The 19654-nt window shown below is 38.5% G+C and overlaps 1 protein-coding gene across 1 annotated transcript; it reads right to left on the bottom strand.

Moving 5' to 3' along the window:
• Positions 1–4846: 4846 nt before the first annotated feature.
• On the bottom strand, positions 4847–12231 carry LOC105052353 (uncharacterized). Its single transcript, XM_010933131.4, has 5 exons — positions 12092–12231; positions 11226–11391; positions 9659–9710; positions 9506–9572; positions 4847–5264 (listed from the first exon to the last, which is right to left on the bottom strand). Exons 2-5 carry the CDS (start codon positions 11379–11381, stop codon positions 5174–5176), a joined length of 366 nt encoding a protein of 121 aa, XP_010931433.1. The 5' UTR covers positions 11382–11391; positions 12092–12231; the 3' UTR covers positions 4847–5173.
• Positions 12232–19654: the final 7423 nt, after the last annotated feature.

The raw sequence follows: 19654 nt of genomic DNA, 5'->3' as shown, positions 1-19654 counted from the left end.
GCATCCATAAAGCTCAAAAGTTTGTATCCCGATGTTATATCAACTAGTTGATCAATCTTCGGTAGGAGAGAGCTGTCCTTTGGGTATGCTTCATTTAGGTTGGTATAGTCGATGCAGATTCATCATTTTTCGTTGGCTTTTCTCACCATCATGACATTGGCCAATCAATCTGGATGGTAAGCTTCCCTGATGAAGTCGGCCATAAGAAGCTTGTCCACTTCTTCGTCGATGGCTCTTTGCCTCTCAGGGGCAAAACTTCGCTTCTTTTGCCTCATCGATTTAAAATTTAGATCAATGTTCAACTGATGAGCTATTATTTCTGAAAGAATTTCAGACATATTGGCCGCTGATTAAGCGAAGACGTCGGCATTGCTCCTCAACAAATCGAGTAGTGGTTCTCACACCAACTCAGGTAGAAATGACCCAATTTGAACAGTCTTCATCGGATCATTGTCTTTCAACAGAATTGAGATTAATTGCTCAACTGGTTCACCTCTTTCTTCGCTATCCCTCTGGTCTAATTTGTTGATCGAAAGAGGATCTTAAGATTTACTGGTGTCGACTGAGACCATGAAGCAATGTCGGGCCAATTGTTGATCTCCTTGTATTTCTCTGATCCCATTTCTTGTTGGGAATCAGATAAGTAGATAATATGTCAAAACCACCACTTTCAATATGTTGAGTCCTGATTGTCCGAGTATGGCATTATAAGTCGAAGGCACTCTGACAATGGTAAGCGTTAAGAGAATGGTGCTCTATAGTAATTCAATTCCAACAGTTAAAGAGAGAGTAATTTCTCCCTCTACATTTATTGCATCTTTGGTGAAGCCAACTAAAAATGTAGAAACTCTTTGGAGTCGGTCAAAAGGTAAACGCCTTTGAAAGAAAGTGGAGTAAAATAAAATATTTATAAAACTTTTATTGTTTAGAAGTATCTTTTTTACATCATAATCTGCTATCATCATCGAGATGATGATAGCATCATCATGAGGAGTTTGTACTCGAGCATCTTTATCCGAAAAGAAGATTACATTATCTTGTCATCATTTTTTGGATGACTCTTCTTCGAAACTTGCCCTCCAGTCTCTCGATTGGCTCGAGATCATATTGATCACTCCTGCAATCAGTCGGTTAGATGTTTCTTCAGTAGATGGTAGAGGTTTCAGCCTATCAACCTTGAATGAATTTCTTGAGGTAGCCTCTGTGGATGGGGGCCTTGATTTCATCCTTCAGCTGCATGCAATCATCGGTGTAGTGCCCATGATCGTAGTGGAATCGGCAATACCTATTTCGATTGCGAGAACTCGATGGAGCTCTCATCGATGGGGGCCTCCGCAAGTAGCTTTCTTTCTCAATCTCCATAAGAATCTAAGATCGAGGAGTCGAGAGTGGAGTGTAGCTATCATATTTGTAGGCTGGGCTCCTCGGTCTCGAAGTCAATTATTGTCGAGAAGGCTCCTTTTCAATTTGTCTTTGACCCGATCCTCCTTCAATCTTCTTCTACTTTGAAGCTCCTTTACCCTCTCCATCTCGTTAGGTAGCAGCAGCTTCATCGACGCAGATATACTTCTGAGCATGTGTAAGAAATTTGGAGTATGACTTGAGGACTGTTTTATCCAGGGAGTAGGTGAAGCGTGAACTACATAATCCCTACATAGCAGCCGCCATTGTCATATCTTGGTTCAGGTCATAGACGTCCAAAGTAGTGGCATTGAAGCACACCAAATAATCTCTCAAAGATTCTCTCTTTCACTGCTTGATCGAGAAGAGGCTTCTTGAGGTACGCGGTAGCTTCCTACTAGTGCGAAAATGCACCATGAACTGTTGACTAAGTTGGTCAAAGGAGCTAATGCTCCTCGGATCAAATCCCGAGTACCAAACTCGAGCTGCCTTTCAAAGTATCGTCGGAAAGGCCAAATATAGGAGGGTATCGGTCGCCTTCTGAATCATCATGAGAGCTTTATAACTCTCTAGATGATCGACAGGATCAGTGGAGCTATTGTATGACTCTATCTGTGGTATTTTGAAGCGAGCCGGAATGGGCTCGTCCATAATACGTTGAGTGAAGGGCGACGTTGTGTAGATGCCGAAGTCATCGGAGAATCCCCGACCATCTACCTAGATCTGGGTGAGTCGACGCTCGATTTCTTTAAACTTATGCTCGTAGTCATCCAATCGCTATTGTTGCGAGACTTCAGGAGTTGAATTTTTCTCAAAAAAAATTGAAGGTGAACTTGGAGGTGAATGAGACCTCTTCTCCTTCTTTGCACTGTGGTGGAGAGGAGGACAAAGAGACCACCGCCCCAGACGGTCGGCATGGCGGGAGTGTCGAGATTGTGGAGGCTTGACATGAGACCGTCAAGCATGTCATCATTCCGAGCATGAAGGAGATTGTTGTGGAGCGCGACAACTATGCTTGGATGGCACCATACACGATGTTGGTTCTTCCATCGCTAGCTGTTGCTGCTGTCATTGTTGTTGGAAGCTGTGCACTATTTTCATCAAGGTAGGACCTGTCGCACCAATGCAACGAATTGTTGAGCATCCGTCATAATAACCAGTTGTGAGGAACTGGGCTCCATCGATGATGGTGGATGATCTTCCCAGTGGGAAGCCTTGAATTTTTCTCAAAAAAATTTGAAGGTGAACTTGGAGGTGAACGAGACCTCTTCCCCTTCTTTGCACTGTGGTGGAGAGGAGGACAAAGAGACCACCTCCCTAGACGGTCAGCATGGCGGGAGTGTCAAGATTGTGGAGGCTCGACATGAGACCGTCGAGCATGTCATCATTCCGAGCATGAAGGAGATTGTCGTGGAGCGCGACAACTATGCTTGAATGGCACCATACACGATGTTGGTTCTTCCGCCGCTAGCTGTTGCTGCTGTCATTGTTATTGGAAGCTGTACACTATCTCCATCAAGGTAGGACCTGTCGCACCAATGCAACGAATTGTTGAGCATCCGCCATAATAATCAGTTGTGAGAAACTGGGCTCCACCGATGATGGTGGATGATCTTCCCAGTGGGAAGCCTGCCTGGTAGATCCGGTGGAGAGATTTTGCGCTCTTATTTTTGGCATAGTTGCAAAATTAATCCTTCGCCCCCTACCTCGCGTGCCAATTTGTTGCGGCCAATCTCCATGTACGCCTGACTCCGGTTAAGAGTTACCTGCAAAACAAAGTCCACTGGCCGAAATTTCATCCGGTGGAGATCCTTCGATGATTAAGTTAGTGGAGAGTGATCGAACAGAAATTTGTGAATAAAACTTAGCAGAGTTTTTAGCTTTAAGATTCCCCCTTTCATCGCTGTTCCCTTACCTCTCTTTTATAGGCAAATTATCGATAGCCATCTGTAACGGTTAGATACATGGGGTCCCACTTATCTGGATCACTATATGATCATGGGGTGAACAATTAATATCCACTAATAATCGTATTATGTAGCCGTTATATACTCTTTGCGTTGATGGTTTCCGAAATACCAACCAGAGGTCGGCAACTCTTATATATCGACTAGTGGTCGGTGGTGCCGATATACCGATCAGATATCGATTTCTTATATTTCATGTCGGAATCGTTGATAGTGTCGTCGATAGCATGATAGATATCGACTGGGTGTCGAATTGACAGCCGATCATTCTTCAATTCCTGAGTCACCGAGAAGTTGTCAGTGTGACGAACCATGGGCTCCCTTGATCCATTGATACTTTCGAAGACTGATCGGGCCATTCGATCGACATCGGCTACCGACAGTAGGTCGGATACCGATGTTGAATCAAAAGATATCGCAAGCCAAGCATGAATCGAAAGCAGTAGAATTAGTTGCCCCAACAAATGGTTTATTCGTATCTTATTTTATGACAGTCTTCAATCCAATCCAATACGGTTACCTAAATTTTATAGCTTTTAATTATTACTTTTTGTTTCTTGGAGCTATCCCAGGTTGTCGGCAATTAAGCCTTGATACCAAGTCAATCCTGAAATTATTACCTTGAACAACTAAAATCTAAGCTGAAGTTATCTCTTATGTGCAAAGGCATGTATCATATGTTCTCCTGGTTGAGTTATCCCTCTGGAATGCAGGTTAGGACCTATGAACATACATTGTTTGCAGAAAGGATAACAGGGTCCAGAAATTTAAGGTGCCCTTACAGTATTCATTAAGCATTAAGTTATACGAGGTTATGGGATAGGGTTTCTGTGATGATTTGCAACTTGCTGACAAATACCACTAAAAAAAATGGATATGTTCCATAGTTCTCATCAAACCTCAAGTCTTTCCTGATAATGCTGCTCTCTTTTTTGGAGGGACAGGGTAAGACAAAAAAGTTAACACTACCCCAGTATGAATACAAGCATTAGCATCCGAATACAGAATATACAAAATATCATGAAACTGGGATGGCAATGATGTAGAACTCCAAAATACAGATCCCAAGTCTTTCCTGATAATGCTTCACTGAATTCTGCCGAAAAGATTGATCCATTTTCCCAATGACAAGTCTACATTTGGACATGGTACAGAAGTACTGGAGATTGTCAACTCTGACTCATCTTCAAATTGACATTGCCACCAACCACCTTCGGCTAAATGCGCAAAATATTTGCAGAAAATATTTGAGATTTTAGAGGAAAAGCCAAAGGAGGTACCAAAAACCAACCCATACAAACCATGCAACTTCACATGCACAGACCATGACATTTGAATCACCCATGCACTACGATAAGCCCTAGAATGGGTCTACAATCCACATATCAATCGTAACCTGCTCTCTGAACAGTCACAATTGATGTCCCAATCAATTGCACATGCCATAAATTGAATGAGTAAGACTCATGAACACAATCTAGCGTTTCAATTCACAAGCTTGGCATTATTTAGTCAAACAAAACAAGCATCAAGATCCATCTTCATGAAAGGAAAATCCCAGTGTCTTTACTGTCTCAACTCTATGAGGGCATCAACTAAACTAGTAACAATGTACCTAATCTCGCCTATTGTAGACAATTTCATATTACTTAAATAAGGCAGGTTGAACATCATTTCATGAAAGTCGTCATCCCCTATAATCTCTGTATCCAGATGTAAAGCCAAAGAGTCTATCTGAACAACACCCTGTATTTGCACAATTACAGGCCTTCACTATAATGATGGACAATCGACAAGCCCCCCCTTCAATAACGCCGCATTTTTGGTTCCGTTTTTGAAAGCATCATCCCTGAAAGTTTGGTAACCTCGTATAGAAGTCCAGCTGAAAATAAGAAACTGCAAAGATCGGGAACAAAGGAAAGACTGTGTTAAAAGCTTAACTTAAATCTCTCGACCCTGAGATATACCAACACAAAAAAAAAAAGTAGAGTATGCTTTGAGAGACATGCATGCAAAAACTCAGTTCTTTCCTTCCCTTTTCCTTTTTTTTTTTTTTTTTGAGGGAGAAAGATAAACACACAAAATCAACAAAGCATAAAGAAAAAAAAGTGCTAAGATTATTCAGTCGCTGTTGCAAATTGATATTTTTTCTGTAACAACTGCCCTGGAAATGCATTTCATGCTATAGCTGAGAAAGTCATTTGTTTTCACAAGAAAAAAAAATAAGGGAGAGCACATGACCAACCATGAACTCCAAAAAAGGTCAGAACTGGTGTTACTTTTGGTGAAGTTAGATGAAAAGATAAATAAATAGACAAGATATATACAAAAAAAAGCAGAAAGTTACTGCATAGCTTGTGGATCAGTCACCATCATTTGTAAAAAGATGATGATTAAGGACTGGTGCTCTAAAAAGCAGTTATGCAAGCTTGTATCTTTTCGAACAGTTGATTTACTTGCATTCAGATGGTAGGATATCAGTCTAAAGGACCTCACTACCGAGAAAACAACAAGATCCACTTAATGCATACTCATGAGCACAGACAGCTTTTACTTCAGGAAATTTAAGCCATGTCAGTTATATGACCATCAAATAATCCACACATAATAGAACAAATATAAGTGCTTTATTGAAGAAAGAGGTCGGCCCTTTTGTGCTTATTTGAGAATGACACCTTTCCTTACAATCAATCATTCCTGTGAAGCTTGTTTTAACCCATAGATTGCTCATCTAAAGTCAGCACCATTCTCAGCAAAACAGATGTGCTGCACATAGATTTTATAAGTTACACTATCAAAGAAATGATGTTTTATCTCAGAAAACTAAAAAGGGGCCATATTGAAATATCTCCTGTGCAAGCTTGATCACTGAAATTTCCAAAGGAGAACTGCATGGCATCCTCACAATAAATCTCCTTTAAGACCTGTTTTTTTGTGGATAAATATCATGAAAAAGTTGATCAACTTTCCCGTTGACCAACTTACCCATATTCTCATGCTTTTCAAAATGAATAAATTACTTTCCCATAAGTAGCATTTACCTATCAAATGGAGAAAAATCTTACCCACCTAGAAAATGGCTAAATCATTTTTCCATCAATCGAAAAAATAATCTTTTTAATTTGTTCCTAATATATCCTTAACTTTATAATAATAATTATAATATATTATAATATAGTATATCATAATAATATAATATATGTTATATATAATAATATTTATATAATAAATAATTATAACATAATATACTATATTATATTTTAATATAGTATATTACAATATAATATAGAATATTATATTATATTAATATAAGATATTAACATAATATCATGGTATTCCGTACAGGTCCGAACCGGTCGGTACACTCCGTACCATATCGGTAGAAAATCAGTTTGGTTCAGGCCAGTTTTTTTAGAAAATGACTTGAACCAGACCGAACCAATCGGTTCGGTATGGTACGGGCCTCTAAACCGTCCAGCACCGGGTGGTGTGGCACCAGTACGATGAATTTTTTTTTTTTTTGCCGTTGGGTGATTTTTTTTTATTTTTTTTATTGGCGGTACGGGGTGGTACAGTACGGTACTGTACTGGCTAACGACCAGCATGGATTGCGGTATCGAGTCTGCGAACCTTGCATAATATAGTATATTATTATATATTAATGTACTACAATATATTATAATATAACAATATATTATATTATAATATTTATTTAATAATATAATATATATTATATTATTATAGTATATTATAATATATTATAATAATATAATAATATATAACAATAATATAATATAATATATAATAATATATTATATTATATTATTATATACTATATTATTATAATAATATATTATAATATAATATATCATATTATACTATTATATATAATAATATTTATATAATAAAGGGTATTATGAAAAATATGGATAGATCTTAGTAACTTATCTAGAAAACTAGTAATACAAAAAAGCATAGGTAACATATTCGCAAGCCATTTTCCAATACATAAAAAAATATGGATAAATTATTTTTCTATCTAAATGTTGCCTGAAAAATACTTATCCAGAAATATATAAATTTCTGAATAAATTTTTTACCGGCAAAAAAACGAGCCCTTATTATTGTATTCCATGATTCCATCAACCCAAAAGAAGCATCAAACTTAAGATTTCATTAAGTTCATCAGCAGAAGGCAATGCGCTATGTGATGGATGAGAACAACGTTCTAACTTCTAAACCTTGATTTTCATGTAATGTAAATAGTCCTTTAAGGTGGGTGTATGAAATGTGAAATCTACTTTCATCTGCATGTTCATTTATATGAGTATCTTCATTAAGAGGCAAATAAGTGTGATGCCATAAGACAAAGGTGTCCTGGTATTTCCATGGAACGGAACATCTCGTTGTCCCATCTCGTCTCGATAGCCATCTCGATCATGCATCCCGATAGATATCTTCCATCTCTCTGTCCCTTTCTTTTTTTTCTTTTTCTTCCTTCTTTTCTTTCTTTTTCTCCTACCTTTCTTTTTTTTCTTTTTTCATTCTTTTTGTCATTCCTTTCTTTCTTTTTTTCTCTTTTCTTTCTTCCTTTTTTCCTTCCTTTTTTTTCTCCCTTCCTTTCATTTATTTATTTATTTCTTCTTCTTCCTTTCGCTTTTTCCTATTTCATCTTCCCTTCTTTCTTTCCTCCTCCTCCTCCTCCTCCTCCTTCTTCTTCTTCTTCTTCTGCATGGATGGTTTTGGAGTCCCAACTCTGTCCCGGTCCCATTTTCTCGCAGGAACGGGACGGGACAGTTGAGACGCCCCCTATCTTGCTAGGATGTAAAACCTTAAGTAAAAGAATATTGGAGCTGCCATCCTATCAACACGCAAGGCTGATAGCCAAAAATATTTAGGCCTTGAAAAAGGTTTTGCTATTAGGTAGATGACATGACAATGTCTAAGCATTGTGCTTAGCCAATTGAAGATTCTATTAGTGCTATCCATTAGTAATAGTTTCAAATGAAGGTGAAATAAAGACGATAATCTTCATCAAATGTCACATGTTCTAAAATCAAAACCTGAATAATAGAGCAGCAAAAATCCTATGCAGCTTCACAACATCTAAGAGCGCATAATAATCTTCTCTTCGATCATATTTGCTATGAAGGATTTTATCACTATGAACATTCCATAAACAACTTAAAGCTCGAATACAGTAGATGGAAGCCCCTTACATCTTATTCGGTGAACGACCTATGAAGGATTTTATCACTATGAACATTCCATAAACAACTTAAAGCTCGAATACAGTAGATGGAAGCCCCTTACATCTTATTCGGTGAACCACCACCAAGAATGGATAGTGGTAGCTGATCTATAACGTGTAATGCAGTAGGATATGCCTCAGTTCACTAATAATTGGAGGACTACGTGAATTTAAGTAACCAACAGAAATGGCATGGCATCATCGCAATGTTATCCTTTTGCAAAGGTCAATAATGGTGAAGGATAAGAAATTGTTGTTTAAATGCAGATGTGTAGATGATACTTAAAATTAAGTGAAATCATATTGGTGCCAACATTACTGAAGCAAACTTCTTTTGGGCCCCAAAATGCTCAACAATATGGATGTGGAAGTTCTTGAAAATGATAAAGGTTCAGAATTAGTCAATGAAAGTAGATTAATTAAATGACAAAAGTAGTCAATCAAAGGAAAGTGCAAAACAAGAAAAAAAATCTAAAACAATAATTAGGGAGATCCGAAGAATCAAAATCCAAATAGATATTCTTCTTCCTCTTTCTTCTTTAACATTACTAAAAAAAAAAAAGGACATTAGCATAATCCACTTCAGCATTATGGAACAGGACACGACCTTCTCAGCCAGGAATACTTAGAAATTTACAGTGATCATAAAATTCCAGGTAGAAATATCTTTCATGGAAATGAAGCAAGTTCAATTCAAGGAATTCATTTATCTGTGTCCTGAGAACTAAAACTAAACAGTTTGTTTGTATTTACTTTTCGTTATCTATGCAAACATCTAAAAGAACTGACAGAGATTCCTCTGCCCTACAACCTTAAATGTCATCAAAATATTCAAAGAAAAGAAAAAAACAATGTGTTGCAATGAGAGATAGGATAAACATAATACCATGTTGTGACACAAACACGATGAACTGTGCTAGCAGCAATAAGAGCAACAATTTCTGCAAGTACAACTGCCCAAAAAAAAAAGATACATTTTTTAGAAAAAGGAAAAAGAGAGGGCCAATAAACAGAATCGCCTGTAGAATATTACACTTACCAGCACCCCATCCGGTTTTCATCCCACTTGATTCTTGATAATTCCCAATGAACTGCAGAATAAGTGATGTCAACATAACTTGGTAGGTCATCTATGGATAAGGCCATATTGCTTAACAACCAAAATCCTCATGATAATCTTATTATATGACAAACATTAAAACAAAAATTGACCTCTGAAATATTGAAAGTGGTTAACAAAAGGTTATGTCAGAATTCTTTAAAAACAAATTAACATTTTTGATAAAATAATGTGTTAGAAATTAACTACCACAATATTCAATAGAAATTAACTACCACTATATTCAAGTCAGGCAGGTTATATTTCACAAGATAATTGACAGCAGAAAGATGCAACACTAGAGCTTTCTCTTTACATTTTCTTTCACATTTATTAATTATATAAATTTCAATTAAAATAAAAAGTATGGAGTAAGGTTAGACATTTAAGTTTGTTAGTTTGGCCTGCATAAGTAAACCAATTATATGGGTGTATTTTTGCTCCCCAGTAGAAGCTCCATCCGATTCTATTTTGAAGCCTTAAACCAAAATGTGAATGTCTGTGCCATTTTGGCAGCTGGTTTACATGGCTAAATTACCACTTATGCAAGGCTACTAAAGTATGAATGGATCAAAATCAACAAATCAACACATCTATTGGCTTATCTAACACCAAAGAGATTCATCAAATTGGTAAACTTACATGCTGCATGGAGGGAGCTATTAGCTCAGGGTTACTCTTCCCAACTCGTGTAGCGGTCACCTTACCTTCTTCTATTTCTTTTTTTTGCTTTTTCTTCCATTTCCCTCTAACTTTATCTAAAGATTATACACTTCTAAGCAACAGCATATGAGGATGAAGTTAAAGGTTTGGATAACTGACATTAATCTCTAGCACAATCTAGATGGGTGCAGAAGGTTGACCACGAAAGCTTTAGTCTAGGTAACTGAAAGATTTAGAAGAACAAAAATACCATTTGTATGAGATACTAAAATTATTAAGGAATGGAGCACAGACGAACATTAATCCTAGCAAGAAAGTGAATCCTCAATTAAGGTTGATCTGCACACAAGATCAGCCATAAGCCTCTATCCATATGACATTCATCTCGTTTTCAGTTAAAAACCGTTCAACCCAAGTTAGGGGCTCCTTCCAGCCACAGCTAGTTTTCCATCAAGACTATTACCTTCAATTTTCAAGGTGCGTACAAATTTATGGTCGAGAATTTAGATATACTTATCATTGGCCATTCTCCTCACCTAATGACCTTATCTATTATTTAGATATACACCTGTGAAGTTTTGTTATGGCCTTATGGTAATGCATTCAACTAATACTAAAATTTATTTTTAAAAGATCTATTGATTCTTTGCAGCAATTGATCTATCACAGCTTACAGGCATGAGCGAAGGGAGTGGTAGATTCATATAAAAGAAGGGAAAGAAAGCAATATTTAGAAAACTATAGTATTAAAACAACTGAAGAAGAAAATGGGCATGTTACTTAACATCACATCAAAGAGTTCCATGAAGAGAATAAAAAAACAACTAAGGCACCTTGAACTTACTGTTAGCATCACAAGAAATAATAGGGAGCTGATAAAACCACCAAAAATTGTCAGCAACTCAGAAGATGCCAATTTCTCTCTATACATCTCCAGAAGTGAGATAATAATGGCAAATAGAAGCAATGAGTACAGCATGGATCTGCCAGGACCCGTCATGACCACAAGCCTGATCAAGAAAACAATGTCAGATTTAATATCCATTGTAAAATGAAAAGACCGTTCTCCAAAATAGGGACACATTCTAATTGCATCGGGTGAACAGTTTGCATATGAGAGGAAAAAAAAAAAAAAAGAAACTCCAAGTGGAAGCCAGCTTTGTAATTCAAGCCTATAAGTTGACAAAGCTACCGTTATGTCCAATAAGGTCGTTGCATGCCCTTCAAGTTACAAGTTATTCCCCAATGTCCACACGAATAGACATGGCGAAAGAAAAAAGTTCCTTTTCTTGTCGAAAGATCAGATTTTGATTGGAATATCACGATGAGAATAAAGGCCGTCACTCGATTCTAACCAAAAACCTCAGTCTCTCCTCGCCCTAGTCACGGTACCATAAAGCCTAACTAATATACAGTAATGTGAGTGAACACCATCCAACCTGAATGATCTACACCAACATGCGTGAAATCGATCAATAAAGAGTCTTTTTTTTTTTTTAAAGACAAGAGTCCACGCAATGCATCGATCAACGGGAAAACAAAACCCTCATTGGATCTTAAGAGCTTAAATTTACCAGATTCATGGCGATCCCCGTGTTCTACCAGAGAGAAAGAAAACTGAAACCCTAGTTCGCCCTCCTAAATCACAAAAAAGACACCCTCTAGAGTGAAATCGAGAGAGAGTGTGAAGATCTGATCTCATGGGCATACCTTGCGGAGCAATTCCAGGGGCACGGAGCGAAGCGCAGGGAAGAGCCTGAGAAAATGGATTTAACGAACCCTAGCCATGGAGGCTCTTCCACGCCCCGAACGCGGAGTTACGGCGCGTAGTCATCTAGTTGGTTTTTTTGGGTCATTTTTTAATTACTAATGGGTTTCATTTTTTGCCTCCTCGTTAACAAACTAACTTTTTTTCCGCGCTCCCAACCTCCTCAGCCTCTCACTTATTATCTATCTGTTATCTATTATATATATATATATATATATATATATATATATATATATATATATATATATATATATATATATATATATATATATATATATATATATAATAATATTTTATTTAAAAAATATTATAATATTATTAATTTAATTTTTTAAATAAATTTTATTATGCCACATGAAAAAATCTCTACAACGCAACTTATTTTCAATTCTTCAATTTCTCGATGTATTCTTTCCACGAGTTCTCTTTGGAGACACCTGAGGCTCATATCTTCAAGGTTGATCTTCGGGAGATGGAGAATAATTTTGATTGCGATTCGATTGAGATGGATCGATGGAGGAGATAACTTTATGGGAGGAGGAGGAGGGATGGAGATGCCAGAAGCATCCATCATAGCCCATTACGGCATTTGCGCTATCTGCCTCCGTGACCAACTCGATGAGTCCATCAGTTGAGCCACCTCCATCTCCCACGATGTCGATGCCGCTGAAAAAGATGGGGGTGCAAATGGTGGGGGTGAGGATCCTACTGCAGATCTTGATGCTGATGCTAGCTTTTGTCTTCGACCATATCCTCCGTCGCCATAAGATATACTACCTCCCAGAAGCCAGTCCCTCCCTTCTCATCGTTAATACAACCGTCTCCTTCTCTTTATTGGATCGATTCTTGGACAAATAGAGGGATGGTTAGATTGATCGTTAGGCTTTATTCTATCTTGATGTTGTTTTTTTGGTTGGCTTTCTGTAATATTGGTTGCTTGAATTTTTTATTTAAATGATGAAAATGATCTTCTTTATTGGAGGATTGCGACTTGAATATGATGGCCACATAATTCGTTGTGGATGAAATAAATTTCAAGCAAATTTTAGTTCCTTGCTTTTGGATGGTTTCAAGCAAAATCATAAAGATATTTCAATCTAGAGAGATGAATATAGTTGAAATGGAGAGATAAAAGAATGAGCTAGAGATGACCGATAATGGTCTTGAGGAACAAAACCATCCATCAAATTATTTGAGTAGTGAATGGAGCCAACTCAGACTATATTACGACATAGAGAGCTTTAGAATCATTAGAAGTTGTACAGTGGCAGTCAAGAGACTCAAAAGGAGCGATCCAGAGGGCATAAAGTTCAATATAAACTGTGAATCATCAGTAATGTTAAGTAAATATGGCTTAGGGTAGTTTTGCCATATGAAACATGCCTAAATGATGTGAAATAGAATTTTCATCTGAAGCATGCTAACAAATAAGCCCAAAGCAAAGGTACATATGTAAGCAATACAAAAATCACACACTTAGCAAGCCGAATACAAAAATTAATAAAAAAAAAAAACTTCACACAACCTGAAGGGATTAATATTTTATGAGAAAATGCGCAACAAAAATTAGAAGAGGCTCAGGTAAATAGAGATACTTGAATTTATGCATAAGATTTAGGAAGAGGAGAAAGATTTAAGTTAACATGAACAGAAATTTTGAGAAGGGACTTGAGAGAGCTTGAAGTAATAGTGGAGATAGTCCTCAATGGAAGGTGAGCGCGAATTCATAAGGCTGACTCCAAATAATTGGGACAAAAATTGGTGATAACAAAAATTTGTACAGCAATTTTCATCCTATTAGCAACTTCAGTAATACTCCTTTGATTGAATTCCTTTTCTTATCTTTCTAATTGGTTCTTTTGTTTATTTATTTATTTGATTTGATAATCAATATCCATAGGGTTAGGGTGCGCCTGTGGTGCCTTCATGCTTCGGTGGCTTTGCCTCCATGGTCAACTTATGTGGTCTTTCAGTGTGATGCTTACATGTATATCCCCATGTAATGCAATCCTATGAAATTCTGATCCATTAAGCCAGATGTTATGACATTTGAAGAAAGGCATATCTTGCCAGTAGGACTCTTTGCATAGATTTTCTAAACGTGTGTAGTTTATTGGTTATGAGGGTCTTGGTCATTATATATATATATATATATATATATATATATATATATATATATATATATATATATATATATAAACAAATAGTTGATGTCAATGAAGATCGAAATCTAAAGGTAACATCAGTAAGCTAGCAAATGAGGGTCCTTGGATTGGAATTGGGTAAAGGCGGAAGATCCAAGAATGTTAGAGGGTAAGTGCTCATTAAATTATTTGTGTACTTTAATTAAAAAAATTCTTGCAATATCAATTAGTTATTAGCTGATCACTCAACGTGACAAACTTTTGTGTGAAATGTGCAATAGCCCTTAAATTATGCTCTTTGATTGCATATAATAGCTGAGTACCAAAAGAGTTTTGCAGTGCCATCTGGTGGCAGTTCGAAACGGAGAATTCTTAGGATATTCAATTCAGTCAGCTCTCATGATTACCGTACATGTTTAGATATACTGGATTTGTGATTTGAGGGGTTGTGGTGCATATATGGACGAGACGTTCGAGATCCTGATGCAATACAGAGACGGATCGGTGCATCGAGGTGCAGCAGCTGAGGAAGATCCCAGTCATGATGGAGGCCCTGGTGGTGACTCAGGTACGTATTTTTGTTTGTCAAATAAGATTTTTTTTATTCAAACTATTAGATTTTGATTTGATGGCAAGAATGGTTATTAGATTTTGATTTAAAGTTAATATAGATGCTTCTTTATATAAAATTATTAGTAAATGAGTTTCAAAATAGTTTTATTAATAAAAAATAAAATATATTTTATTTATACAATATTATGTGAAGGAGTGTTGGAGTGTTGTCAATTCAGCTTCTCAAATAAATTTTATTATATCATTTAAAAAAAATATCTAAAAAAAATGAGTTTTATATTCATGCATCCGACCCCACATAACGTGTGGATCTTCGACTAATATGATAATAATCTCAAAATATTTTTATTCACATGAGACATACTTAGAATTACAATAACAATCTCTATATCTATTGAATAGATAATAGATAGAAGAGAAAAAGTTTTATTTTATTCAAGATTTTTAAAAAAAAATTTAAAAATATGTAGAAGAAAAGATATATTCTTTTTAGAATTATATGATAATAAGAGTTTCCAAATTTATTTGTTTTTAATTTAGAAATTTCACTTACCTAAAATCTTTTTAATTAAAACTAAGCTCCTATAATCAAAGATTTATTGATTAAAAATTGAACATGCCATATCATGAATACAAACCAACTGGATTCTTATCTCCTAATCCCATCATAAAAAATAAATATTTTCTAGAATTTGTAGGTAATTGAAAAATTAGGAAGATGATCGCACTTTCTATTGTAGAGGTGTCAGTGATTTATAGTATAATGCATTGGTTGAGACTACAACAAAATTGATTAAATCTCCTAAATACTTGAGTTGTTGCAACAACTTGACAGCTAGGATGACGTGGAGTTGTTACAATAAATCTCCTCAATATGCCCCCGCAAGCTCAACTCAGCAGGGACGACGTTGAGCTTGGACCTAATCATGTAGAACCACGCCCTGGAAAGAGGTTTCGTCAATGCATCAGCTAGCTGATCTTTGGTGGATAAGTAAGAGACTTGTAAGGATTTAGAAGCAACACGTCCAACAAAGTGATAGTCAATTTCGACCTGCTTTGTTCGAGTGTGAAAGACAAGATTGGCCACCAAGTAAGTCGCACCGATATTGTCACACCAGAGGTATGGAGGAGAAGGAATGGAAATGCCTAGTTCTTGCAGCAGTGACTGGATTCAGATTAACTCCGCAGTCGCATTCGTAAGAGCCTTGTATTTTGCCTCGGTGCTGGAGTGAGCTACCGTAGTCTGTTTCTTGTAACTCCAGGACACCAAATTGCAGCCAAGATAGATGACATATCTACTAGTAGAGCAGCGATCGAGAGAGCAGCTAGCCCAATCGGCGTCGCCGAAGGCAGGAAGTTGACGATCGGAAGCATGATGTAGCAAAAGGCCATGGCTCAGTGTGCCCTTGAGGTAGCGCAAGATTCGCTTGACAAGGGCCCAATGCTCCTCAGTTGGAGTGTGCATGAATTGACAGACACGATTAATAGCATAGGCTACATCTAGTCTTGTCAGTGTGACATATTAAAGAGCACCAACCATACTTCGGAACTACGTCGGATCATCTAGAGGATGAGAAGAATTGGAAAGCGACACATCAACTACCATAAGGGTGGATACAAGCTTGGCATCTTCCATATGTGCTCGACGAAGTATGTCCCACACATATTTGTGTTGGAAGAGAAAGTGCCCATTGGGATGAGGGGTGAGCTCGACGCCAAGAAAGAAATGGACCGGACCCATATCCTGAGCAGCAAATTCCACCATGAGAAATTTGATTAGAGCATCGATAACAGTTGTGTCAGCACCTGTGATTAGGATGTCATCAAGTAAATGAGGATGCAGATGGTCAAGCAAGATGTGACCCTGTAGAAGAGTGAAGGTGTCAGTCTTGGACCCAGTAAAGCCGAAGGTGATTAGGTAAGCGCTCAGCCAATGAAACCATACTTGAGGAGCCTGACGAAGATCGTACAAAGATCGGTGCAGCTGATAGACTTGATGTGGGTATTGTGAGTGGATGAAGCCGGGTGGCTGCTCCATGAAAACATGCTCCTGGAGGTCGCCATGAAGAAAGGTATTCGAAATGTCGAGTTGTCGAATGGGCCAATTGGAGGAAGCGGCAACGGAGAGAAGGAGACGAACAGTGGTGATTTTAATCACTGGGCTGAAAGTCTCGATGAAGTCCACCCCATGCTGTTGGTGGAAGCCTTTGGCAACAAGACGGGCTTTGTGCCACTCAACAGACCCATCAGAATATTGTTTGGTCTTAAAGACCCATTTACAACCGACTATATTCATATGCATTCGGTGCCGAACAAGCTGTCAGGTACCATTTCGGATAAGGGCCTCGAACTCTGCCGCCATGGCCGCATGCCACTCTGGATGACAAACCACTTGTGAGTAGCAAGTGGGTTTGGGAGGCATTGTGATGGTGACAGAAAGAGCCTCTGGCAGAGCGTGCACTATGGAGATAAGTACACGTGGGCAGCGTGTGCCATCCTTGGATCGATCACCATCGGATGGCGAGACGTTGATGGTGATAGAGCATGTGGTGCAGAGGAAGCAAGTGCATGGAGATTTGCCGGCTGACGAACACTGGGAGAAGGGCCGTCGGTGGATGAGGAAGCAGGCAGATCTGCTGCAGTGGTGGTCAATAGTTCGTCAGAGCTGGCGGGCCCTAGCTTGAGTGCGGCATGGCTGTTGGGCACAGTGGGAGTCGAAGTGGGGTTCGAGCATGTGCCAGGATGGAGCAGTTCTTCTAAACAAGGCCCAGTTGATGATCAGCTGTCTAATGATGAGAGAAAAACACTGATAGAGAAAGTGGGTGGCTGTGCATTAGCCTCCTGAGACGGTGTCAGGGAACAATGAAGCTGTTCTGCAAAAAGAAATCCATATTCATCAAAGATAACGTGCCGAGCAGTAAAAACCCGACCAGTGGCAAGATGCAAGCAATTATATACCTTATGAGTACTGCTATAGCCCATAAAAACACATAAATCAGATCGAGAATCGAGCTTGTGAGCTGAGTAGGGATGCACGTAAGGAAAGCAGGCACACCCAAAAATACGAAGAAATGCATAGTTAGGAGATTGTCCGAACAACTTTTCATAGGGGGGACATGGTGAAGTAAAGGAGTTGGAAGGTGGTTTATAAGATATGCCGCGGTGAGGACTGCATCAGGCCAGAATGATCGGGGAACATTGATGATGGACATAAGAGCGAGAGCTGTCTCAATTAAGTGACGGTGCTTTCTTTTGGCCGCACCATTCCGTTCAGGGGTGTAGGGGCAAGAGAGATGATGTGCGATGCCAACAGAATCGAGATATTGTAGGGGCAAAAGAGATGGTGTGCGATGCCAACAGAATCGAGATATCGGGATAAGGATCGATACTCACAAACCCCCCCACCCCCCACCCCAATCAGAATGGAAGAGTTTAATTTTCCAATTGAAGAGATGCTCGACGTGTCTTTGGATCCGTAAGAAGACGTCATGAACTTCATACTTAAGTTGAAAAGGAAATACCTAGCTGAATTTACTAATCATCAAGAAAACTAACATAATGTTGATAGCCATCAGTAGAGGTCACCAAGGAAGCCCCCACACATCAGAAAATATCATATCAAAAGGATGAGAAGATAAAGAAGGACTTTTATTAAGATGCAAATGATGAGATTTCGCTTATTGACATGCGGTATAAAGTGATAACATTTTATTTGAAGAAACAGGAAGAGAATGCTTGGACAGAATATTAGAAACTATGGGCATGGCAGGATGCCTAAGTCGATTGTGCCAAAGGGAAGGTGATGCGCATTCTCCAAGCATAGCATGCAATTGGTCCAGTTTATTAGTAGGCATCAAATTGATAAAGTCTATCTTTAAGACAACCTCACAGCAGGGGCATCCTGGAGAGACGGTCCTTCACAAGAAAAAAAGAAGGGATGAAACTCAACAATAATGTTATTATCACGGGTAAGCTATTGGACGGAGATAAGGTTACGAGTAATATGTGGAAAATGAAAAAGTGAAAGAGGATGGAAAGAGGAAGAAAGGACAGCAGTCCCAACATGAGATATAGTCAAACCTGCACCGTCACCAACTTGAACCTTGTCATTCCGGTGATAGGACATTGGGTGCTGCAGCTGACTGTAATCGAGCATGATGTGATGCATCGCATCCAAGTCGGGCAACCACATAGCATCTAGAAGTGGGTGGCTAAATGGAGGAGTAATGGGCACCATCTGTGCCTGATTAGCAGTTGGCGTTGGAAGAATGGGAGCATTGGGTGGGGCAGCATTGTAAGTGAAGTTTGGATCAAACCGGTGTTGACACATCGAGACATAATGGCCTGGCTATCTATATAGTTGACAGTGGAGACCATTGCACTGCCATGATCGATCGTGCCCCCGGCCACGATTGAGACGTGTAGTGAGAGCATACTCTGAGGAATGGGTTGATCGATGGAGTTCAGGCTGTCAACGAGCTATTTTACCTCATGAATGCATGTAGTGATCTTAGAGGTGCCTTTCTTCACCAAAAGAAAGTAGGATCGCAAGTGAAAAGTGCGTGCACCCAAGATGGACTCGAAGGCACGAAAGAAAGCTTCCCAGATGCCACGAGATAAATTAAGTCCTGCTACAAGAGTCAGAAGAGAGTCATGAAGGGAGTTTACCAACCAAGTAGGGATTTGCTGGTCCTTTTTTATCCAGGTCAGATATACTGGTTTCATCATTGGCGGCACGGGTGGATCATTGGCGGTGGTGGCAAGAGGATCTGCAGTAATGCAGGTACG

Source organism: Elaeis guineensis, chromosome 10 (genome assembly GCF_000442705.2).
Source record: "Elaeis guineensis isolate ETL-2024a chromosome 10, EG11, whole genome shotgun sequence".
In the NCBI taxonomy this organism is placed as follows: Eukaryota; Viridiplantae; Streptophyta; class Magnoliopsida; order Arecales; family Arecaceae; genus Elaeis; species Elaeis guineensis.
This window is presented reverse-complemented; position numbering and strand designations above follow the sequence as displayed.

What these genes read in the sequence shown, in the direction of transcription:
- LOC105052353 (XM_010933131.4), bottom strand. Translation starts at nt 11,381, where the DNA reads ATGACGGGTCCTGGCAGATCCATGCTGTACTCATTGCTTCTATTTGCC. An exon ending in TATTTCTTGTGATGCTAACA is followed by an intron (nt 9,711 to 11,225) that starts GTAAGTTCAAGG and finishes CTTATTCTGCAG; the next exon opens with TTCATTGGGAATTATCAAGA. An exon ending in GAAAACCGGATGGGGTGCTG is followed by an intron (nt 9,573 to 9,658) that starts GTAAGTGTAATA and finishes TTTTTTGGGCAG; the next exon opens with TTGTACTTGCAGAAATTGTT.